This window comes from Lissotriton vulgaris, chromosome 4_1 (genome assembly GCF_964263255.1).
Source record: "Lissotriton vulgaris chromosome 4_1, aLisVul1.2, whole genome shotgun sequence".
NCBI lineage: Eukaryota > Metazoa > Chordata > Amphibia > Caudata > Salamandridae > Lissotriton > Lissotriton vulgaris.
This window is the reverse complement of record NC_141691.1, coordinates 700,656,658-700,682,110: the sequence shown is the minus strand read 5'-3', so window position 1 is coordinate 700,682,110 and position 25,453 is coordinate 700,656,658. Positions and strand designations below refer to the sequence as shown.

At 40.4% G+C, this 25,453-nt stretch overlaps 1 protein-coding gene across 1 annotated transcript in view; it reads right to left on the bottom strand.

Annotated features, from left to right (window-relative positions):
• Positions 1–25,453, bottom strand: part of LOC147722465 (collagen alpha-1(XXI) chain-like) — a 675,708-nt gene that overhangs the window by 330,747 nt on the left and 319,508 nt on the right. Inside the window, exons 5-9 of the mRNA XM_086967313.1 lie at positions 15,859–16,084; positions 14,383–14,556; positions 5,492–5,569; positions 733–744; positions 558–641 (exon numbers count right to left, since the gene is read on the bottom strand). Of these exons, the coding sequence (XP_086823439.1) occupies positions 558–641; positions 733–744; positions 5,492–5,569; positions 14,383–14,556; positions 15,859–16,084 (574 nt within the window). The remainder of the gene's footprint in view (positions 1–557; positions 642–732; positions 745–5,491; positions 5,570–14,382; positions 14,557–15,858; positions 16,085–25,453) is intronic.

Sequence of the window (25,453 nt, the reverse complement as noted above, 5' to 3'; positions counted from 1 at the left end):
CCCAAATGAAATTCACTTCTTTAAAAAAAAAACGATGTTAGGACTGGAGTAATTTTAATTAAGCCAGGATGATTCAAATACTTTTAGGAATTTTAAGTTACACTTGTAACCCAATAGTCCTGAAATTACGCCATTATTCCACGTTGCATAATTATATAATGTTTGCTACAAAAGTATGGCGCAGGAGCATGGGAACAATAAAAATGGCCAGAATGCGAGCAGCATCTGTTTTTCGCACAAATTGTGCTGTTGTTACTTTTTTTAAAGGATTGTCACATCCAAAATAGACTCAAGCGCTCATGCCACACCTAAATATAGCACTAAATGCCAAATTTACATTTTGAAAAATGATGTGTAATTTTGCATAATTTCCCTGAAATTTTGAGTAAATACGAAAAATCCAATTATACAAATTGCACGCACCCTTACTATAAATGCAACTGTTTGCTCAGGCACATGTACCCTTATTCCAAGCTGGGCGCCATTACAAACAAGACCTTTGCAATCTGAAATGCCTTGTTATAGGTCAAAGAACGGTGCTTTGTAGACTAACTTACACTGGGTCCAGCAACACCGGGCATTCCTGGCTGACCTCCAGGGCACTGGCAGTTGGAAGCAGGTAAGACTCGCTCCAGCGGGCACTGCCATAGGAAAAAAGTTTTAAAAAATCAGGCAAATAAATGTCTCTCAAGTTATACTGTAAATAAGACTTATAATTCGATTTGTACTTACCCTTTTATCATCCTGTCAGACATAGGAGGTAAAGAAAAGTTCATTAATATCACTACCAAGTCTGGCCTCACATGAGAGAATGCAGACAGCTCATAGTTTTATTCCCAGAACATGCAGAACATTACTTCCCCTGGAGGAGTGTTTTCTCAGCTTTCATTCTAGCCACATGCCTCTAAAATCTTCACAATCGTGTCTCTATTTTTGGGGGTGGGTCTACCCTTTATATAAAGACTTTTTGCAGCCTGGTGTCCCTGCTTAAAATCACAGGGACAAAATTGTGGAACAGGACCAATAGAAACATTGACAGTTCATTTACCAAAGGGATGCAGACGAAGAGTTCTGCTGAATATTTGTATAACTTGCTGGAATAAAGTTATAGTAGCTTCGAAATTCACAGACTATTAGCAGTTCATTTGGGCAGCCCATCCTTTTAATGTTTCAATGTGATTTTAGCGTTCCTTTGATACATATGCATACACAGCAGAGAGAAAAGTTGAGGGTCACCAAGGAGTGACAGAGAGACGGCAGAAGTCTTCATGATGGAGGCGAGAATGACGCATGCGTTTGCTGTGGAAGAGGGTACCGAGGCTTGAAGGAGGAGGATGGGGTGCATCACCTCTGTTACCATGTGCTGCTGAAGGTGTGGAGTTGAGCAGGTACATCCCACTTCTAGGGCTAAAGAGACTAAAGTCTAACTTTACGACTTTCGGTATTCACAAAAGGCATTTATGAGTAGTAAATGCTTGGTTAAACTTATGTTTTGGTCTTAAGTTTAACTGAGACCAAAACTGAGACAAAAGTCTAACTTTACTACTCGTAAATGCTCTTTGTGAATACCGAAAGTCGTAACGCTAGATTTCGTCTCAGTTTACCTGTGTGAATTGGGCCTCTAGTCTCTACTCTCTGCTATCAGCACATATCCTGTCTGGGATCATCACAGCAGCCTCAATGGGTGGTGTCAACGGATCAACCCAGGATCTTTACCCCCATCGATGGCATGGAAGGGAGACACTCAAGGCAGCAGTTATAGGCAAGGGGTCTGTGGTTATTGAAGGAGTACACACACAGCAGGGAGATTTCAGAACATTCTAGAATGTGTAATGCTATGAGGTGATATAGGTACTGAAGCAGGTTGTCCTAACCCTGAGCCAAGTTCAGCAACTCTTGTGCACCTGGAAATTTTCTTTTGGCATAAGATGCAAGTGCAGCATGTCAAGCACTCTAAATAAATGCCTTCATTAGTCAATTTCTTTCACCTTCTATCTCTCCAATTTCAGTACTTCCTAGCTCTGAGCACCAAACATGAAATTACAGATTAAAAGTATGAGGACCATCTTTGTCACCTAGGCCGTTCCATGTCAACATCAAAACGACCATATCATATGCATTCTCACTATGAGAGAATACGTCAACTTGGGCCCTTCTATTCTTTTTCTGCACCACCCACTTCAATCCTAAGAAGGAGTAGTCTGGGTCACACAATTGCTCTTATGGCTTAACCTTATGGGTTCATGTCAGCCCCAGTGCCAAGGGGGAGTACAGGCAAAACATGGCATACTGGGTCCCAACTCTGGTGGATGTAGTTGGTTCCCATTGGTAGCCTGGAATCGTGCTACTATGGCTCTGCAAACTGGGCCAAGTACAGCCTTTCCCACCCTTGACTCTCAAGGTAAAAAGGGTGTCCAGTTAATGGAAGGTAGTGAGGGGAAAAAGAGTTCAGAACTCAACACACAACATTGTCCAGCCCAGCACTTAGCTTAAGAAAAATAAAGTACTTTAATAATACTTCAATACTTAATGCCACACAATTCATTGGCGCTCAGTTACAGGGTTGTAATTCAAATTTGATTCCTAGATAAGTACTGCACACTCTGTGGCTCCCTGTCCCCATTCTAGGAGCTAGATTAGTGTTTATTGGACCCCTACCCAAGTGTAGGCATATGCATAGGTGCAGTTCACCTGGTCTCTACTCATGCAGAGTATTTCGAAGTTTGGTTTGGCAGTTCCTACCCAAAACTGATTTGCAGAGGTAACAGTCAATGTTCCAACTGCAGATCATCATTTGTCCTATCTCAGTCATTCCCTTTGTGACCCTGTTACCTTCTCCCAATCATGCAATGCTGGTAGGCATTCTCCTGGTTTGAGCTTTCAGCAGCAACTCTGCTAACACAGGACCTTGGCAACGCGTTCCTCTGGACTCAGGCCACTGGAGGTGAGCAGAATGGCACACCTGCTAGGTGGGTGCCTGTCCAGGAAGATGCAGCCTCCAGGCCTAGATTCGATAAGTTCTCATTGAGGTCAGTTGCAGATTAGGATCACACAGGTTGCTCATCTGGCAGGTGTATCTTCTGGGCTGAGATCAGACTGTCACTTTGATGGCGATGGCAGCTCCATCACTAGATACGATTAGAGTTGGACATAGCAGCACCAGGCGATGCAGCGAAGAGTCCCTTCTCAGGTTTGTAAAACAGCCTAAACTGAGCAGTCTGAACAACGTGTGGCTTAACAACGCAGGCGTAAACACGGAAGTCAGTTTTCAACAGTGGTAGGTCTCCTTTGGTTTCCCGTTCCTTTTGTCATATGGTTACTTGCCGGTGAGCACTGTTTTCCTAGTTGTCCGACGTGCTAATTACACTGTTGGGCCTGTTCGTTGTCACGTTAGGAGCTTGTGACGCCGAACTCATTGGTTCCTCTGTAAGTAAAGATTCCTCTTCCTCCTAGGGAGTTTCTCTCGTGTTTTGAGTCATGCCTGAATCTACAATATGTTTGTTCAGTGCCGCAACATTTTTTTTTCTCGTTTGTTGCCATATCCTTTTTTTCTCTGCTTGGCATTGTTATCAAAGATGGCGCACATTCTCGTACCAGGAGTTTGTGCTATTCAAGTAACCTCTCCTATTTAATATGCTCCTTTCCTGTGTAGTTTGTGGAGCCTTTTTAAGTGATGCCTACTGATGTATGAGTGAAAGCCTTCCAGATGTTGATCTGTATTTGAATTAGTTTCCTGTGCCTAATCTGCCACTTCTTGAAGTAAACTCAAGGGAGTGCATGTCAAAAACATGGAATCCCTTCCAATTAGAATCTTAGGGCCAGATGTAGGTAAATTTTATTTTCCGACCTCTTAAATACCGAGTCATACCGACTCGGTATTTCAGAGGTCGGAAAATAAAAGTACCGAGATGTAGGTAAATGCAGATGTGCAATTACCGAATCGGAAACAGTCGGTATTTTCCGATGCGGGAAATACCGACCAGTTAATGCCCATTCATTCCTATGGGCTTTGAAGCCCATAGGATTGATTGGGCATTTACCGGTCGGTATTTACCACATCGGAAAATACCGACTGTCACAAGGGTGCAGGGGGTGTCACTTTGACACCCTCTGGCACCCCCAAAAGAGGCTCGGGTGCCATGTGGCAGGCATACCTGCCCTAAGGGCAGGTCTGCCTGTCATATGGCATAGGTGTGCATGCACACATGTGCATGCACACCAGAAACGGTATTTTACCATCAAGTAGTATTTGATGGTAAAATACCGATTTTGTACTGCTTGTGGGACTCAGAAGAGTCCCACCTACATACCAATTTACCGGAATCCGTAATGATACCGACTCGGTATTTTACATACTCGGTAAATTTACCTATCGGTAAATTTACCGAGTCTGTAAAATACAGGGATCTACATGTCAAATTGCTCTAACCGGTCGGTAACGGCCGAATTCGGCCGTTACCACCCGGTAAACGCCTACCTACATCTGGCCCTTAGTGTTTGGCAATAGCCAGCTTGGTGGTAGAAACCATAGAAGTTGGAGAGAGATGAACATGTGTCACTCTAAAAGTAGCCCACTCCCATGCAAAAGCACAAAGGTCAAGTGCACCAATTACCTTACATATATGCACTTTTAATAAAAATGTTGTAATGCAAAGACCAATAGACCTTATTTGTATTAGAAATAACTATTGATATTCGCAAATGGTGGGGTCTTACCAAGAAGCTTTCAAGTTTTGAATCAATTATATAGACTTGACGTGAGTGATCAGTGCTCAAAAAAGAACATGGAGTGGTTACCTAGAAGACATGATGATCCTGTCAGATCTGTGTATCCAACTGATAATTGGAAATGGTGTTTGGAATTTGCATTGCTGTAGTGAGCAGCTGAAAGGTAATCTTCATGTGATGCTTGACACAGTGTTATTTTGCATCACTGACTCATTTGCAGGTCTGCTAGCACAGGTGCAGCAAGTATGAAGGCATAGATTACCTCCTTAAAGACACTCAGCATCTCCCAGGTGTTTGTCCTGCTCCCCCTTGCAACCTGTAGGTTTTCACCTATTTCTTCTTGACTTGGCACATATCCTGACAGCATTTATTTGGCACTTGCATTGCTCTGTTTTCAAATCTTACCTGCATATATCATACATGCACTCTGCTCATCACATTCTTTACTAATCATTTGCCAGGTTATGGACATGAAGCATGGCATTGTTTACCTTTCAAATGCTGATTTTGAAACATTACTAATTGAGCCGTCACACAACAATCGCTGCATTACATATAGCGTAACAGAATGCCAATCATGAATACCAGCACATGCACATTTTCAAGCACACGTGCAAAGGAAGCATTATATACTCCTTCAGCTTTCTTTGTGGATCTGAACCATGTAGTACTGTTAGTTAGACACCCCCCCCCCATTCATTCTGACTAGCACACAATGGCAACTGACCTTCTGGACTAAAAGTGGGGGACAATTACAACTTACCACTGAGTAAATCTCACAAGCAGTTTCCCTCTCGCTTTGGTGGGGGTCACAGTACAGTCTTAACTTCTGTATATCTATCTGAATGATAAGACAAAAAGACTTCAGCAATTCAAGCAAAATGTGGTCTCATTCAACACTTTTTTATAGTTCAAAGTACAAGACCTGCTTATGTTTGCCACAATCGTTCGTATGCCACTATTCGCTCATCTCTACCTTCTAGGCATTCTTGACCAAGGTCTTCCTCAAACCAATAATTTTGTTAATAGCTGCAAGATGGTGCTGTTTGTTCTTTCCTCTCATGTAGCAAACATATCATTAACATCTGGAGTACCATCGACCTGTGACCTTTCTCCCTCCGTCCACTTTAGTTTGTCTAATTTAGTGATTTGGATTTGCTTTGTCTTTGTACACTGTTGACACAAAGAAGCCTCAGCAGTGGGGCAGCGGGGAATGTGGGTGCCACAATGTCGAGTCTTCCATGGTGTCAAAGAGCAATAATTTCACTGCACTCTGATAACATTGAACAGAACTAGGACACATTGGGTTGCCCTCCCTAAAAAACCTTTGTAGACACTTCTTTTCTGGAAACCCCCTCTGGATCATACCAACGTCAAGATAGAAGATGTGAAGGACCTTAGTGGGAACTTTGATACAAAACTGTACATGACCCGCCATGTTAAAGCAGTTTTACAATGATTTCCCTTTCTTGGATATTTATGAGAAATATTAATCTACTTGCATAAAAATACTCTTTTGTATCCATACATCTGATCTCACTTGGATTAGTGCTTAATAGAGGTGGTGCAACAGATTAAGGATGGAGTAGCAAGTGCGCTGCAGAACATTGAAGTGCACATTTACCCTGCATTATCATCCTTGCACTGGTTGTCTGTCCAAAAGTAGGATCATCAAACATCTCTGTGCCCTTTAGTCAGGGCTATCTAACTGACTAATTGACTGACTACACGTAATTAGCGGGGATGGAAAATGGTCGCTTGTAGCACTTCTAACAAGCAACTACTTATATCAGTTCAGTTTCCAGTGCCTTTTGAAGGTTACAAATGATGAAGCTAATTGATCTCCCTGGAAAATGGGAAAAAGGCTCCTACCTGCCTTTGGAGAGGTGTTTACAACGAGGATGACTAAAGTGTTTTATCTTTACAAGTGATGAGTAGAAAGAGCAGGACAAGAGGTAGCAAAATTACTAGAAATTAGCATTGAACTTAAAATTGAAATTGAAAACCAGGCAGGCGATTTTAAAAGGAATTCTATCACATAACGGGAGCTAGTATGTAGATTCCCTTGCTGGGGTAATATGTTCCTTCTTCTCAAAGCCCAGAGAAATGTGGAGAGCAGCATTTGCATTCTTTACAAATTTCTTGATTGGCAAGAAGGTAAGCTTACTAGGTGTTGGAAAAGTCCAGATACAGCTTACTGGCTGCTGACAGGATGAATACAATGTTCCTAAATTTGTAAAATATGTGGAAATAGATGCTAACAACTGCTAATTAATGAGAGCAGTGAGAGATAAAAATAAAAAATACCCTTAGTTTTTAAACTTAATTGAATTCCGAGATCGGATGCCTATGAAGTTCAGAGGGAGATAAAGAGGGAAAATAGACCTACCTTTAAACCCCCAAATGTTTGCTCCTTTGTAGAGTAGTATTTTTGTAGGCAGTTGTCTCAAAATGTAAATTAAATACAATAGTTTCTGGAGGTATCATCCGGTCAAATTGTGTGATTTTTCTCTGTGCTATCTGTGTACCAGAGCATAGGGACTGTGTAGTGTTCTTGTATTAGAAGCTCAGTGTTGCTAGGTTGCTGGAATCTGAATATGGAACCTATGGAACTTCAAGTGGGGTAGAAGGTAAGCAACTGATCATTTGACAGTTGCAGGTGTTGATGCTGGATGGGGTCGCTATTTCTGATTCTTAATACACCTGAAATGGTTTCATCTACCTTGCTGTCCCGCTACCTGATTTGAGAAACAGAATCTTTTACATTTGGCGACGTTTGGAACCTCCTACGCATCCAAGATCGACCTCAAGACTTCAATCATACCTTCAAACCCTTCTCCTGGATTCTCCATCTTCTGTCTTGTCATCACGGTGAGTCTCGTTTCTCTAGCCTGACAAGAAACAGCGCTCTAGAAAGGTTTGTGTGACTGGGGCCAACATGAGTACTTTTACAAATTTGATCTGTCCCCTGTGTAAAGGCATAATTTAACTGTATCACCGTGCGACCTCCTCACGCACGATTCTCGCCAATCCATTCTTCTTGGTGCCCCTGTGTGTCACGCCTGTGCGAAGAGACTCCAATGACGTTCTTTATTCATCAGCATCTAACGTTCCACTTCCTACACTACGCTGACGCTGCTGCAATACGACAGAGTCACGCAGCGAGATTACGTCACTACGCGACGTGGTGGCCATCTTGGATTTCTTCAGAAAGGGATATGTTTTCTTGGCAGCGAGCATTGCCGAGCCAGTGATGCGCACACCTTAAATTAAAGCGCATCTTCAGAGCATTTCTCGTAAGCAAGGGATATCTTCCCTTAGCAACGCACATTGCCAAGACGGTGATGCGCACACCTTAAATTAAAACGAATCTTCTGAGCATTTCTCATTCCTTAGCAGCGCGCATTGCCGAGCCGGTGATGCGCACATCTTTCAGTAAAGCACATCTTCTTAGCATTTCTGACTCGGTGATGTGCACACCTTGAACAACGTTTTTCTATACTACTTATGTATAACGCTAATGTGCACATCAACACATATTTCAATTTACTTACTTAAAACGAGGATGTGCACAGCAACAATTTACGTACATTCTCTTTGAAAAGACTATCCTGCAGCTGATTTTCTTCAATCTGTTATTACGCACATTATCGCTGATGTGCACAGCTACATTCTGTTTGAAAAGACCATCCAGCAGCTGACTCACTTCAATCTGAAAATACACACATTATCGCTGATGTGCACAGCTGTGTTCCTCTCTTGCTTGTGAATCATTTCATTCTTTCCGATACACATAACTGTGTATTTCCGCTTCTAGAAACAATTGTTTCTACCTTTCCATAACGTTACAAAGTGAGAGGTATTACACATTTAAATCACAAAGAGACTTTTGTTGTTTACTTTTAACGTTCACCATTCAAAATGTACCTGCTCACACATTTTTTTTGTCCTCACCAGGTGAACCTACTACACCCGGGTTGAGGTGGAAAAAAGTATTTAATCATTATGCTTGTGTGTGTGGAACATCCCTCAGTGCAGAGAGGAAAACTTCTCTTTTAATGCATTGCTGGGGACTTGAGGGGTAAGAAGTCTTTGAACATCTTCCAGATCTATCAGATGATGACTCAACAGGCCTCAATGAATTTAAAATCTCTATAAAGAAACTTCATTTACAGTATCTACCCAAAGTGAGTACTCTTCTAGAAAGATACCACTTTGGGAGATGCATGCAAAAACGTGAGGAAACCGTTGAACAATATATTACTGAATTACGTAAATTAGCTTCTACATGTAGTTTTTGTGCTTCACTGGAAGAACGTTTCAGAGACCAGATGATGTTAGGATGTAGCATTGATAAGACTAGAGACAGCTTATGGCAGAAGGATAATCCTTCTTTGCATGAGGTAGTCACAATTGCAAAGACATATGAACATTCGAAGGTTTGTCTCAAAACTATTCAAAAAGATAAAGACTCTTCTCTTGATAAAGGACATAATTCAGTGATGAAAGTGGATATTGATATGGATAAACATAAGCATGACGCTACAACGACTAAAGGGCAAAATGTCTCAGATACTAGTTCCAGGAACTTTCAACCAGCTAGATAAGATCCTCAATCTAGTGGTATGAAGAATTTCCAATCTAAATGTTTTAAATGTGGCAACTCAGGGCACATAGCCAATTTTAAGGATTGTCCTGGGTGGAAGGCCATATGCAATACGTGTGGTCGCAAAGGTCATGTTGCAAGATGTTGTAGGTCAAGAAGAGACCAAAAGAAAATTAGAGAGGTATATTTATTTGAGAATGAGGTTGAAGAAAATGAGATTTGCCAAAGTAAAGGTTCTGGAGGACCTATAGATGTCGTTCTCATCAATGACGCACCTGTCAAAATGCTATTTGATTCCGGGGCAAAAGTGACATTAATTCCAAAGAAATTTTTTGATCAGTATTTGTTGGGTAAGGTCACTCTAATGCAACCTGAAATAAGACCAAGGGGTTACAGTGGAGAGATTATTGATCTTCTAGGATGGTTCTGGGGGACAATTGATTATAAAGGAAGAGTAGTCCCTGGGAAGGTATATATTTCAACGAAGGGTGACTCACTTCTGAGTTGGTTCCATCAACGTGATCTGTATGTTCTTTTAAACCCCAACCAAAATCCATCTGTGTGTCTAAAAGAGATACCTTCTGGCTGTCATGTTGCGGCAGGATGTAAAAATTGGGTAAAAGAGTTCCCAGAAGTTTTTGATGAAAAATTAGGGTGCCTTAAGCATTACATGCACCAAATCAAAATCAAACCAGGTTCACTACCCAAGGTAGCAAAGGTTTGCAATGTTCCCCTACTAGCGAAAGAGATTATGAAGGCTGAACTTGACAAACTAAAGGCCAATGGGTTAATAGAAGAGGTTGAAGCAACTGAGTGGCTTTCTCCCATAGTCATGGCCCGCAAGGCCAATGGGGAGGCCAGCCTCTGTGTTGACTTGAGGGAACTAAACAAAGCTGTACTTGTGGATCACTATCCATTGCCCAATAATATTGAGATGTTGAGCTCTCTTGGAGGGGGAAAGCATTTTTCATTTCTTGATCTCTCTTCGGCCTACCTCTCAAAATTTGACTGCATTTGTAATGCCCTATGGCACCTTTAATTTTTTGAGAATTACTTTTGGCTTAATTTCTGCTGCATCAGTATTCCAAAGGGTTATGGAACATGGCTTGAAGGATATTGAGGGCATCAAAATATACCAAGACAATGTTCTCATTTTTGAAGAACATGATGGTAGGATGAGGGCAGTGTTGACAAAATTAAGTGAGGCTGGTTTAACTTTATGAGCTGATAAATGAAAATTTGATGTGGCTGAAATTGAATATTTAGGTTCCTTGGTTTCTGGAAATGGAATTAAGCATAAAGCCTCCTTAATTGATGCAATTTGCAAACTCAGGGCTCCTCAGAACAAAGATGAACTTGTAAAGGTCTTGGGTATGGTGAATGTTATCATAAATTTGTGCCAAATTTTGCAGGGGTGACTAGGCAGCTACAAGATCTTTTAAAAAAAGGTTGTGAATTTACATGGTCGAATGTTTGTAATGAAGAATTTGAGAATCTGAAAAAGTTTCTCAATCATGCCCAAGATCTTAGCAGTTTTGATCCAAAAAAGGACTCCTATTTAATAACTAATGCAAGCTTCACAGGTTTGGGTGTAGTTCTTTTTCAAAAATCGGAAGGCAAAGAGAATGTGGTATTGTTTATGTCCAGGCCTTTGAGAGGAGCAGAGTATAACTTCTCTGTCGTAGAAAGAGAAGCTCTTGCCATCGATTGGTCTATTCGCAAACTATGCAAATTCCTTTGGGGAAGCAAGTTTCAAGTTTTAACAGACCATAAGCCCTTGAAAGAAGTTTTTGCGAAAAAGGGGATTGATTTTGTATCTCATCGTATACGTAAATGGGTGGTTTCCATACAGGAGTTTCATTTTGTAGTTTCCTATCTCCCAGGTGTCTCTAACACATTTGCAGATTGCTTAGCAAGACTGGGCACTGAACGTGAAGAAGCTTTGGAATGTGATCAGTTTGGAGGTGAAGGATTTGAAGACGAGGTTGATGTTTGTTTGGCAAGTGATGGTATTGTGTATGAGAATGATTGGAAATAGGCTCTAGTTGAGGATGAACTTCTACAGAAAGTCATCAATATGATCTCAAAGGGTTGGTGCGAGAAGAAGGACTGTGATGATGAGTTGACTGGTTTTTGGCAGGTTAAAGATGATTTGTCGGTTGTGGATGGCATTCTTTTAAGAGGTAGCAGATTAATTCCTCCATGCAGCTTATGCGATAGGTTACTGAAAAGTGCACATGCCCGCCATATGGGAATTGTTGAAACAAAGGAAAGGTTAAGGGAGGCATATTGGTGGCCTGCCATGGATGTCTGGATTGAAAGAGAGGTCAGAAGTTGTTCAGAATGTGCCTGCAGCGATAGGGTCTTGAAGTGTAGAACTCAACCCATGGTGATGAGAGAACAGTCCAATGGTCTCTGGTTGGAAATTGCTATTGATATTCTAGGGCCCATTAAGTAGATATCATGTGATACATACATTCTCGTTTGTGTGGATATGTACTCTCGCTGGCCTGAGATTAAAGTAGTAAATTCTATTGAGTCTTTGGTCGTGATTGAGTTTTTGGATAGTCAGTTTGAAAGGTTTTCCAGTGTCCTTACTTTCTGATAATGGTGTACAATTCACCTCTGTTTTGGTTGAAGAGTATTTGGCCTCCAGGGGAATAAAACACAAGAAGGCAGCTTTTTATCATCCGGAGAACAATGGAGTTGTTGAAAGGTTTGTGAAGGTGTTAAAGGAGGCTATACAGCAGGCTGTTGCAAGTGGTGCTGACTGGGAGTTAGCCATTATGAGAAACGTTAGGGAGTACAGATTCACTCCTCACTCTTCCACTGTTGTTTCCCCTTTTCGTTTGTTCAAGAAGAGAGTAGCTAATATGGAGGTTTGACCTTCGTGGGTCTCCTCAAAGAGGTTATTAGTGGATGTGAATGCTGATAGTGTGACAGGGTGGAAAGAAAAAGAGATCGTGATTAAGGAAAAGAGAAAAAAATGGTATGATCAAAGGAGAGCTGTTAAGCACACACAGGTCTCTGTGGGAAATTGAGTGAAAATAAGATCTCCTCGTTTGGGCTAGTCCAAGTCAAAATGTAGTATTCCCTTTAGGGTAATTAAAGTTTTCAAGAATGCTGTGAAGATTAACAATCATAAGGTCTGGAATTTAAACAGAGTGGCAAAGTGTCAAGCCAAGAGAGGTAACAAGACATTCCGAGGTTGTTGCAACTCAAAAAGATGTTAGACCTCAGAGGGTCGTTCAGCGTCCTGCCAGATTCCAAGACTATGTTTGCATTTTGTTTTTATCCTTTGTACATAGCTCACTCTCAAGTTTTCCTTGATGTAGTTTTCATTTTCTTTAGTCACTGTTAAGAGGGGAGGTGATGTAGTGTTCTTGTATTAGAAGCCCAGTGTTGGTAGGTTGCTGGAATCAGAATATGGACCCTATGGAACTTCATGTGGGATAGAATGTAAGCAACTGATCATTTTACAGTTGCAGGAGTTGATGCTAGATGGGGTCGCTATTTCTGATTCTTAATAAACCTGAAATGCTTTCATCTACCTTGCTGTCCAGCTACCTGATTTGAGAAACAGTATCTTTTACAGACTGCTTGATTGAAATGATACTGAGAGGGTGAGTCATTAAACATTGAAGATCATGGGAGAAAGTGATGAGCCCCGGGTGGCACTGCATATATGAGAGGCTTCTTTTATTTTAGAGGGTCTACGTTTCATCCTCAAAGCATATAATCGCGTGGGCATCAGTAAAAGCAACCATGAACAACTATTGAAAAAATATGAGGTTCTAAATGCTGCAGACCGTGCCAACATACCCAGTAAAGAGCGTAGTCCCTCATCCACCACATCAAGTGGACAATCCTAGGATGCCATCAGGGGCACCTTCTTATGCACATTAACAGCATTATTATATACCACTTTGTCTTGAGGACACTGATGTACTTCCATGTGTGTATACCCTGTGATTACGCAGGTTTTTTTTAAATTTCAAACCAGAAAGCAGAGTGTGATTATTTTCTATATTTCTGGAATGTTGATATGTCAGTGAAGATCTCATTCATAAAGTCATCAAAAACTTTGAATGCATCTCTGCAAGGGTGCCATCTCCTCCCAAAATCCCATCTGTTTTTTGGCAAACTTTTTTCTAACAACCCAGACATGTGTTTACTTTTCTCTGCAATTCTATTAGTTATTCAAACTACTAAAACAATTTCCTTGGATGTCACTGTGGAGCGCTCACACAAAATTGATCCAAAACACCAAAGACAGTTTTAGATTTAGGAAGGTCTTAAAAACCTAGGTTGTACCTGCATTGATGAGATAGACTCCACTCTACCATTAGCATCAAGATGGCCACTGAGTGCGTGCTGCACTTATCGATGCCAATACCTTATTGTACTGTCTAGAGAGGATAAACTGCATTTCTTCTGTCGAATGGAGGCCAATATGTAAATTGTTACTTTATGTATTATGCTATAGAGAGACTTGTAATACATAATATTAACAAGGAAAGCAAGCCAGATTAACTCCAGCTTCCGGTATATCCAGTGAACACTGGTATTACAGAATGGGGAGCACCATTAAATGGTGCTCCTCTCATAACCTTAATATGCATGGTTGGGAAATACAAAGCAGAGAAGGAACCTACTCCTGTGAGTTTAAAACATTTACTGATTGTCCAATCTTAACAAAATCCTTCTCTGTAGATTTTCCACAATGTCCGGTATAATATAAAAAATTATATTAACAGGATGCAGGCAAAACCAATGGAAAACTTTGTCATTTTAATCTTTCGAATTACTTAAAATTTCAGAATTTTCAGTTATTTAAAATGTCTTCTGCAAAATAGAATTTGCATGCTCACCCAAGATGAAAAATCAATGATTGGGTTTTAGACATTAGCCTCTTTTGTTGAAGGCGCTGTGTGGTGATTCCCAGGGCAGAGACAAGAAAGCATTTCAGAACACATTTTGGAATTAGCATGAGTTTAGTGGTTCTTTTGAGAAACAGAGGGTCACTGCACATGCACTGTCATACATACGGTTATCGACGTGTCTGATGCCATCAGCTTGCCCACTTGAGTTTTGCCATTGATGAAGATGGGTGGGTTCTCCTCCATGGTTTCCATTTGAATGAAGACATCATCCAGGAATACGCTGATATTGTTCTCCCTCACCAGGATCTTGAGCTGATGCCACCCCTCATCGAAAAGTTTCTGAAGGTGTTTTGGAAATGAAGAGGGTTAGAAAGTGAATGGAAATGCTAAGCAAGAGAGCTCCACTCACATACAACGGCTAACAGGGAAAGTGGGCTCCCTGACTGCAATTTGGATACTAAAACGAGGGTTTAGCGGTGTCCTCAGGCATCTGGGCCCTGGTGCCACAGCATCTCCTCCACATTGTTCTTTTAATGCTTCTCTATATCTCATAACCTGCTCAAGATTGAGAAGAAAACTTATGTTGTCTATATACTACGTTTTATTTATACACAAGGGGGCTGATTCACAAAGGTAAGCTTGCGCTTTTTTTGTAAGTATATGATTGTTTGCTATTCACAAAGGTATTTTACTAGTGGTATCTTTACGACTGCGGAGTCTCCGCACCCAAAAGTATTTTACTAGTAGTATCTTTATGATGGCGAGTCTCCGCACATAAAAAGGTAGGAGTGTTCTCTGTATTTATATGTGTAGTCTTCGCATTTGTAAAGATACTACTAGTAAAATACCTTTGGGAAAAGCAAACAATTGTGAACTTACCCAAAAGTGTAATATTACCTTTGTGAATCGGGCCCAAGGAAAGCATCTAACAATGCTGAGCTTGCATCTATAATTTAAAAATAAGGTAATCAAAATGAAGCAATTCAAATTAAATGAAGCACACAGTAGCAACAATCATCAATTTTTATTGTATGTATGTTGAGCAGTCCGGACAAAACAACATGTGACGTCTAGAGTGCTTTCCATGCACAAAGAAAAAGGTGTTTTTGGGCTTTCGGTGTTATTTGGGGCTACTGCTATTTGGTACTCTAATTCTCCTTGCTACACCAAATCCCCTTTTTGATCCACCACCTCAGTAACATTTAAAGATACATTCTTCCACTACAATGGGGAAAATTTAAGAGAAACAGTGATAAAATAGAAATCATACTAATGTTATAATTAAACTCTAGAGAATTTCCCCTTTTTTAGGAGTCTAGGAATGCAGTCATCACTTTTTATACTTAACTACACCGATACAAACCTGAAGCAAGGAACAAATATTAAAGATAGAAGTACTATCTTAAGGGCTAGAAGCTACTTACAGTCTTTCCATAGAGTGCTCCTGAGAGAGCTTTAAAGTTTATATACAACTTTCTGCCAATAGGATTTTCTCACAGGTTGGCTCCGTTAGGTGACATTGTGCAGCAAAACATCTTTTCACCGGTACGTTATGGACTTCAAATTGAATGAACAAGTATAATATCTGGAAATTAAATTGGAATTAGTGTGGTTGGGGAAAAGAAAAACCTCATATGGTACCTGTAATTTGGGGCTCTGAAAGCGCAATGTCTGAGACGCTGCATTCGTACGTGGGGCGGTGACCATCACAGAACTTCCTGACCTGTCCAGACTTACAGCTGCCTGCACCACCCCGGCTTTGGATAATATTCTCCAGAGATCAAACTTCTCACCATTGATAAGAGAACTTAAACGTATGGTTGCCACAAAAACATAGGAAGGAGGGAGGCCTTCTGGAAATATGTCCCTGTTAAAAGAAAATATATTTTCTCTTAATTAGTATTTTGGTATGCATGCACATTGTTTTGCGGCATATGTCATGAATATTGTGCAATTCCAGTCCCTCCCCTGTTAAGGATCATCAGAAAGCAAATTGACAAGTTTTAGGATTTTATCATACAGACTGCTCAATTTGAAAAACCTTAAGTATGTGCCCCAAATATTTTCAGAGGAGCGATAAATACAAGGGTTGCTAAATATCAAGGCTGTCTTGATTCCACCTCATGCCTTTTTCTTCAACCATGCTACACTTCCTATCTCTCTTTCTCGCTCCTAGGTGTTCTTTTTCCTCTTTACTTTCTCCCTATGTCACTGTTTTCCTATTTTCTCTTTATTCCTGTTTCTCCCTTTCCCAGGTGCCAGTGTCTACCATCAGCAAAAACCTGAACAAATTAAGCACTGGATATTTAACGTTTCATACTGTTGAGATTCACAATGGTCAGATACCTCAGGAGGATCTTTCTGCTCAAGTACACTGGTGGAGAGGTACTCCGTGTTCTTGCTTACCAAAACACCATGTTATTAGAACATAGGCCAATACTATTGGCAGAAAAAGTTGTGCTTGTTCTCTGACTTATTCCAGTTTAATTCCAGTGCACTGGATATGCTAAAGGTATTTCAAGTGTCCAGAGATTTTTGCAACCATTACACCCCTCACTTTTGTGTTTTCTCGTATAATCAAAAAACATTTCTTGGGCTCTTAATTTAATAGAACCAATTAGTGGGCATTAAGTAAGTAAGTAAAATGTTATTCGATTTTTTTTATACACACCTGATAAAACATTTCAAATAAGTCTAAAATTCTTAATAAACTTAATGGGTACAATTTTCCAGATAATACCACAAAATAAATTATTAGCTCAGTCCATCATTTTTAAAACATATAGAAAAGACTTAATATAGATAATAGCAATTATAATTTCATTACTAATAAGCAAATTCACTTATATAGTGCAAAATTCATCCCTAGCTATCCAAAATGTCCAGATTTACTAGACTCGACTCTCTGACGTCCAATTTCTTTTTTGCAAGTATCAAATATTTGGTAAAATTAGCATTCATTATAATGTCCGTCGGTCTAAAACAAACTACCATAGCATGTCTACATGTGCGAACACCTTTTTCAATGAAGCAATTTTTCAGGTATCTCTTTCTTTCAGCTGTCATTGCTGCACATATGCAAACCAAATGTGTAATATTTTCTTCCCATAAATTGCATATTCTGCAGGTAGTCGATATAGATCGTCTCAGCCAAGGCATTGCATGCTTTAAGCCTGGCAGGTTGGCAAATCTTGCTTTCATAAATATATTTTTGGTTTGTACTGTCCAAGGTATTTATAATACGGCTGAACTTTAAGCATTGTATATTCATAGACTATCACCCATGCATGCGACCGCTTAATAAACAATTCTTTATCTTTCAGAAGAGATAAATGTTTTACTGATTTGTTAATAATTTTCTTCAAACCTTTTGGGGTTAAAGGCATTTTCCAGATCTCATGAATTGAAAATTCTTCCAAAGCCATATCAAGGTAATTATAAAAATACAACTTTTGATTCCATTGTATCTTTTGCCATAGAAGACAGCACATTGGATTATTAATATTGGTTTTAATTTGTTTCAATGTCTTTACCTATTGACCCATCCTTGCGATATGTTGATTGCAGAAGCCAAATTCCAGCCTGATCTGAGCAGGTGATGCATTGGCTGGCAGTCAAAACAAATATTTAAAACAATTTGTGACAGCATTATTTAATAATGTAGAGTCTGAACCACAAATTAGTGGACAGGGAATGCCCGCACCAATTGCCACCAGTGACTGCCAAACAGAATATCAGACAGCTGTAAACTTTAATTATTCCTTTACATTGTTTTAAAGGCAACCTAAAATATCTTTATTTTGTTTCTCACATTTGAAACTGTTTGTAGAGGTGCACTTTTCCCAAAACTATTGGACTTGTGCATCAAAATGTGGTATTTCTATATTAACTTATCACAATTGAATCCCGCGCAGGTAAGATGCATATAATGATTTACATCAATCTCCTAAAAGACTGATAGTAAAACTGGCTGCTAATTGTGTGAGAACATATTGCAACCACTGTCTTATTTTGCGGAGCCTGTATACTAATAGGTCACATACAAAAATTACAGGTGAATATCTAATGCACATTAATTAGGCTGGTTGCAATTTGTTATTCCCTATGACTGCCTTTAAATACACGGATGGAGGCCTGCAAGGTACAGCCCACCACCATCTTTGTGTTGGCATTCCCAGAAAGGGAGTTTTTCTAAGGCAGGTTGTGTTCCTCAAGTGGTGCTGCTTTATAAAATATAAAAGTTTCTTGTTTGGGAACATATTGTGATGGTGCCTACACAGTCTACCGAAGCACTGCCGGTTCCTACTAAGGTCATACACATTATTCCAAAAGGGGAAGCTGTCCAACTGGGGTAGCTAGCTTCCCTTTTGCGATCTATTACCATCTCCTTAGAGAAGCTGGACCTGTTTAATGGTTTGGGACTGCAATTGCAGCTGCAAAACATTGAAAAATGATCTACCAAGTCATAATTATTAGGGAATATCCCTTTTTCGCCACTTCCTTATTACAATTTGCTATTGGTCAGTAAACCCATTTTGCAAGTCGGAAATGCTTTTCTCACTTACAAAATGAGTTTAATACATACCAAAACCCCACTTTGTGGTTGCAACCTAAGAATTCTATTGCAGGAATCCTCATGTGATGTGACAGTAGGTGGGCGGGAGGACCTTTATTTAGGGAAGTGCACTGCTCTAAGCAGTTTTTAATTATGTTTACATCCTCTTTGATCAAGTGCATGTCTCTGGGCTCCAAAGTCAGTCTTTTAGCCTCTTGCAGCAGTGTTCTCCCTTTTCTGAATAATGCTCCTTTTACTGGTCTTCATCATTCACATGTACTCTAACAGCTACGGTGTAGTTGTTTACTTCTTCAAAACAACTTTGGTTTACATGGACTTCTAATATTTATTTATTTATGATATGTTGTCTCTTCCAGATACTGAGCTATGAAATCTAAAGGTGAGCCAAGGGAGCAAGCCAATTGGTTCACAGCAACCAGTAAAAAGTGAGAGTATATAGCCACTAAACTAAACCAATTACAAGACATTCAGAAATCATCTAATTAGTGATCTAATTATGTATTATTACTTATAATAATAATAATAATTTATAATGTAGTTATCTTAAAGCTACATAAACTATTTTCAGTTATTCTAAAACTTTAGTAAATATTGTACTAGAAAAAATGGGTGTAGAAATAGATTGCTTTCGCAACGGATGCTCTGCTTTTTAGGACCCCAGGGTCTCTAACATGCAAGTCACTTGCAGTAATATTTCGGCATCTTTAATTCACCCAGGAGACTTTCGATTGGGCCATGCTGAGATATGCATCTTAGTTGCTGGCTCTCCCGGTCATAAATAAGCATCATAACACATTGCATCCTCGACACATAGGCAGGAACGACCTGCACCTTTCACAATCCATGTTTACTATTGTTGTAATGCAATAACCACACTGGGTGTGGCAGCCAAGGTAACATCTGAGAAGAAAGAAATACGCATGGGCAGCTTAAATGCATCAAAGTGTTTTTGTATTAAGAACACTTTCTGCAACACTTTTTGATAAATCAAATGCCTTTTTCAAATTTACAAAATAGCCAAAACTGCTTTTCTTAGGTGAACGGAAAAACATAACACAATTATAGTACCAGAGTTCAACCCTATCTTAGAGTGGCCGGACGTATATCCGGATATGGAAAGCAGCATTGTTGACAGATGGCACTATAAATTTTGTTAAGTGCATTAGTTGTAGGGAGGAATCGATATGACCCTGTAAGTCTGTTGTGAAAGAGAAAATGCAGACCGTGTTTCCTATTAGCATATCTGAGAAGTGTGCATCCAGCTGACAGCTATTGGTGTAATCTATCTGTATGGTGGAAATCGCATTCCCTCATGTTGTTATTGGAAGTGGAAGATTAGAATGTGTATGCTCTTTTGAAATGTTGTTTTGTGTTGATTGTAATGGTTGCCTTTGTGAGCATTCTGGAGATCATATGTGTACCAAAACGAGGATTTTAAAGATTGAATCCAGAGAAAGGCTGCAGGCTGTGTGACAAGCTGGGCAATCTGTGTTTACATGCAGTGGACTCCAATTTGTGAAACTGGTTACTGGGTACGAGGTACTTACACACTTAGAACTATTTGTGACATTATGCACAAAGGCAGTCACCTAGCAACTAGGAATGAACAAAGGAATGAAGGCCGTCGCCGACTGGATGAAGATCAGCCGTCTGAAGCTGAACTCAAACAAGACGGAGGTCATCATACTTGGCTCCAACCCTTCAGCCTGGGACGACTCCTGGTGGCCGACGGCACTGGGGGCAGCCCCGACACCCACCGACCAAGCACACAACCTGGGAATCATCCTCAACTCAACGCTCTCAATGACCAAGCAAGTCAATGCCGTCTCTTCCTCCTGCTTCAACACCCTCTGCATGATCCGCAAGATCTACAGATGGATCCCGACAGATACAAGAAAGTCAGTCACCGAGGCCCTTGTCAGCAGCACACTAAACTAGGGAAATGCTCTCTACGCAGGAGCCCCGACCAAGCTCATCAAATGACTAAAACGCATCCAAAATGCCTCGGCACGACTGATCCTCGACGTACCACGACACGGCCACATCATTTCACACTTGAGAAACCTGCACTGGCTCCCCATCAACAAGAGAATATCCTTCAAGCTCCTCATCCACGCACACAAAGCACTCCACAAGACCGGCCCAGCCTACCTTTACCGACAGTTCTCCTTCTACATCCCCAACTGCGAGCTACGCTCCGCCGACCTCTCACTCGCCACTGTCCCGCGCATCCGAAGAGCAACCACCGGCGGGAGATCCTTCTCCCACCTCGCCGCCAAGACATGGAACACCCTCCCACTGAGCCTACAACAGTGCCAAGACCTCCTGACCTTCAGGAGGATACTCAAGACCTGGCTGTTCGATCAGGAGCGCCCGACCGCCCCAGCGCCTTGAGACCCTTGCGAGTATGTAGTGCGCTTTACAAATGATTGATTGATTGATTGATTAATTGATTGATTGAAACTGCCTACTCCGTCTTTGCCTCGATTTTGTCACTTTTTTTAGTAATTGTGTGATTGTGTGATGTGCTCGAGATTACTTATCTGTAACAATGCTTCGCTGTTGCAGTGTCAGGTCGTGCCCCTTGCAGTACTCTAATCATCCAGTCAGTACCCATGTACTTATGCAATGGCCCAGACACTAACTCATGGCAATTACAGAGGAGGTCATGCTAATCACAGGTGTACCCCAACGATTAGTGTTCCCTAGTGTATGTATGTGTTTTTACTGTATTCTAAGTGTCCTTTAGCATAGCAATGGCTCTAGGCCTGGTTAGTCAGAGTCAGTTACCACTAGTACCTGTCAACAAAAAAGTTGGGGGCATAGGAGGACTTAGTTAGGCATAGTTAGAAATTAGCATTTAAAAAACCTTAGAAATTCACTGAAAAAACCATAGGTTTCAGGGACATTATAGTTAGAAAGTAGCATTTAAAAACTTTACAAATTCACAGAAAAAACCATAGGTTTCAGGGACGTTATAGTTAGAAATTTTTATTTACAAAACCTTTTTTAACCTCAGTGATGTCATCAGTGATGTCACTGAGCATGTCATGAGTGATGTAATATGTGACGTCATCAGCAGTGCATTGCGGGGGGGGAGTTATAGTTAGGTCTACTAACTATAACAGCCGAATTTCTATGGTTTTATATGAGTGAAATCTCCAACTAACTATAACGTCCCTGAAACCTATGGTTTTTTCAGTGAATTTCTAAGGTTTTTAAATGCTAATTTCTAGCTATTACGTCCCTGAAACATATGTTTTTTTCAGTGAATATATATATATATATAGCTGTGTATTAAAATGTTCAAATTGCCAGTATTGCGTGGGCGGCTTGTCTTTCCGAAGGGGGAGAAGTTGTATGAATATATATATTGCTGCAAGGGCAGGCCCCTTGCCTGCGACACTGATACTGTCTGTAGCAGCTGCGGCCACTTTGTTCACAGTCATTTTCTCTTATCCCACGAATATTTCCAAGAAAACAAGGACAGCACACTAGGAAACGGCACAAAACTTTATTGTGCACTAGCTATCAAGGACGACTTGTTTCGGCATTTGCCTTTATCAAATTACTTTCTGGACCCCAGTCTCCCATAGAAATACATTTTCATGGTTTGTCGACATAAACAAAATACTTGTATCTAGCATTTCATGACGGTTTTGCCGTAATTTATTATAAACCCAAATTCATTTATTTGTCATTGTAAATAACAATCTAGAAATTGCCGTAAGGGAATAAAAAACTTCTTTCAATTTAAAGGCTTAGATTTAGGAAATATGCAAATGTCAACAGACCCCGGGTTTTGTAAGTAGAGTGCTGTCATATAAACCGTTATGGCATGGTAGTACATTATTAAGAAACATAATTTCAAATCCTTGTTTGTAGCTCCGCTGCAATTATTGATGACACGCAGTTAATATTGCTCGTGTCATTCTAAGCTACCATATCACCTCCTGATTACGGAAGCCTAGAAGTCTCACTGCTATACGGAACTCGTGCTCTTTACATATACTTTTCATATTTGGGGCATGATCTTTCCCATAGTTTGACTCAATCACTATCTTGTCCTTTATATTCTCAAAATGTCATCAATTCAACCTATAGGGCAACAGCACTTTTCGTCATTTTCCATTATGTTTATCCTAGGGTACAAGATGTATCCTTCTTGAGTGCAGGGTAAGTGGGGTGTGACAGGACTGTGACAGTGTGTGTAAATAATATAAATTACGTGTTTAGCATGTAAAAGAAGAGCATATAAGGACGTAATGGATGTTTTCGGAACTTAGCAGAGTTCCAAAATGAGACTCCACAATTGTGGCGATTGCTCAGTAAGTTCCTAAATAGGAAATTAATTGCATCCAACATAGGCCTAATTCCCTTTCCCAATTCAAATGTGAAAAATAAAATATAAAGTATAAGTTCATTTTAATTAAAATCCCAACATGATTCTGTTGGGGAGGTTATAAATTGAGGTCTACCCTAATGAGAGTGTATCAGTTTTCATTGACCAATATGTGTTTCAAGCTCCTCACCACTATTGAGCACTTTCAGCACTTTCAGCACTTTGCAATCTAAATCCAGGATATACCTGGATTCGAGGATTCTTAGGCGTTTTTCTCGATCTCCACCTCGTATGTGCTGCGGTATTCTGTCCACCCCAAAAAATTGTAGACTGCTGTTGTTACTGTTGTGACAGTCTGTGTAATGGCGTGCCACAGGATAATTGTGATCACGATTCGTAATGGACCGCAAATGTTGCACAATTCTTAGCTTGAGGGGAAGTTTGGTACTGCGCACGTACTGGAGGCCACAGGGGCACTCCAGCACGTAGACAGTAAAATCACTGTTACAGTTGATCATGTATTGTATTGATCGCTTCTGTTTAGTGCTAGCGGTGTATTCTTTACAGTTCCTTCCATTACGATCTGCATTACACATACCACAGGTGGTAAAGCAATTGGGCATTTTCAACCGCTGCATTGTGTGTCCTCTATGCAATATCTATAGACTAATTGATCTCGTAGCGATTTAGCACGCCTATAGGTTACTTGTGGCCTGGCTGCTATGCGTTCTCCTATTATAGGGTCTGTCGCTAACAGGTTCCAATGTCTCTTCATGATTGTTTCTAAAGCCCATGCTCCCCTGCTGTACTGTGTTACCATTCTAGGTGCATTTGGTTTGCCAGTGTTTATTGTCTCCCTCTTTTTGGCACTGGTGGATGCTTTCAATAACAGGTCGTGCTGTGGTAGATCTCTTACTTTTTTTTGGCTACCTCCAGGACTCCTTTCTTGTAGCCCCTTTCTTTAAAACGTGTTAACATCACCTGTTGTTCCTTAAGGTAGTCACTGTCAGTACTGCAATTATGGCGAGCCCTCAGTAATTCTCCATAGGGTATACTATGGTAGAATGGGGTTGGATGGTTGCTCGCTGCATGCAGTACTGTGTTCCCTGCAGTTTTTTTCCAGAATAGGCGAGTTGTGATTTCACCTTCTCTTATTTCTACTGCTATGTCTAACAACTCACAGTACCTTGTACTCATGGTATGTGTAAAGCGCAGGTTCAGATTATTCACACGTTATTTTCCAATAAATTCACTGGCTAGATTTTCTGGGCCATTCCATAGGAGGAGCAAATCATCAATGTATCTGATCCACATAAGTATGTGGTCAGTATACATTTCCAGTTGTTGCATCCACACTATTTGTTCTTCCCACCAGCCTAGGAATAAATGTGCTAGGCTGGGGGCAAAACATGTGCCCAACGCTGTACCAGCCTGCTCTCAGTATACCGACTTTTCAAAGAGAAAGATATTTTCTTGTAAGCAGAACAGCATAATTATTTCCAGCATCTTGTTGTGCTCCCAGTGATCTATGTGTCTACTTCTCAAGAAATGCATGCATGCTGCCACTCCTTTATGTTGGTCAATACATGTGTATAAAGAACACACATCCAGGCTGATCATTATATATCCCTCCTCCCACTGTAAACCATGAAGCCTCCGAAGAAAGTCTGTACTGTCTTTACAGCAAGATCCCAAATTGGAACATATTCAGATAGGAAGAGATCCAAACATATGGATGTATTCTCCAGTATCCCCCCCATTGGACGAGACTATTGGATGCCATGGTGGTGAAGTGGCATCCTTGTGAAACTTCAGGAGGAAGTATATGCAGGGTATGCGTGGTTTGTCCGTTCTTAGAAACTTATACTCATCAGTGAGAACCAAATTAAAAAAATCCAATTAGTAAACCTAACAAAGCAACAAAGAGAAGCTCTGAAAGCTTTGGAAGAAGATCCAACCATCGTAATAAAGCCCTCCGACAAGAGGGGCCATCCTGTTGTGATGAGCTTTAAAGACTATAGAGCAGAAACAATGATAGTATCGTTAGTACTCTATAAATTTGAATGGGCTCCCATTGCTTACCTACAATGTTTTAGATACACATAGCAAGCGAGCCCACCAAAATGAGTAAATTACGAAAATATTGATAAATGCACTAATATCGTAGCTATTTTTTGTAACAAGGTATGGGCGCGCTGCCAACAGGAGCTTTTTGCCTTCTTTTTGTAATTTTATTCTTATTTCCTAATGATTCCATTTCTAAACTCCTCATTAAGTACCCTATTGAGAATATTATTGTAAGTAAAACTAGTTCTTAA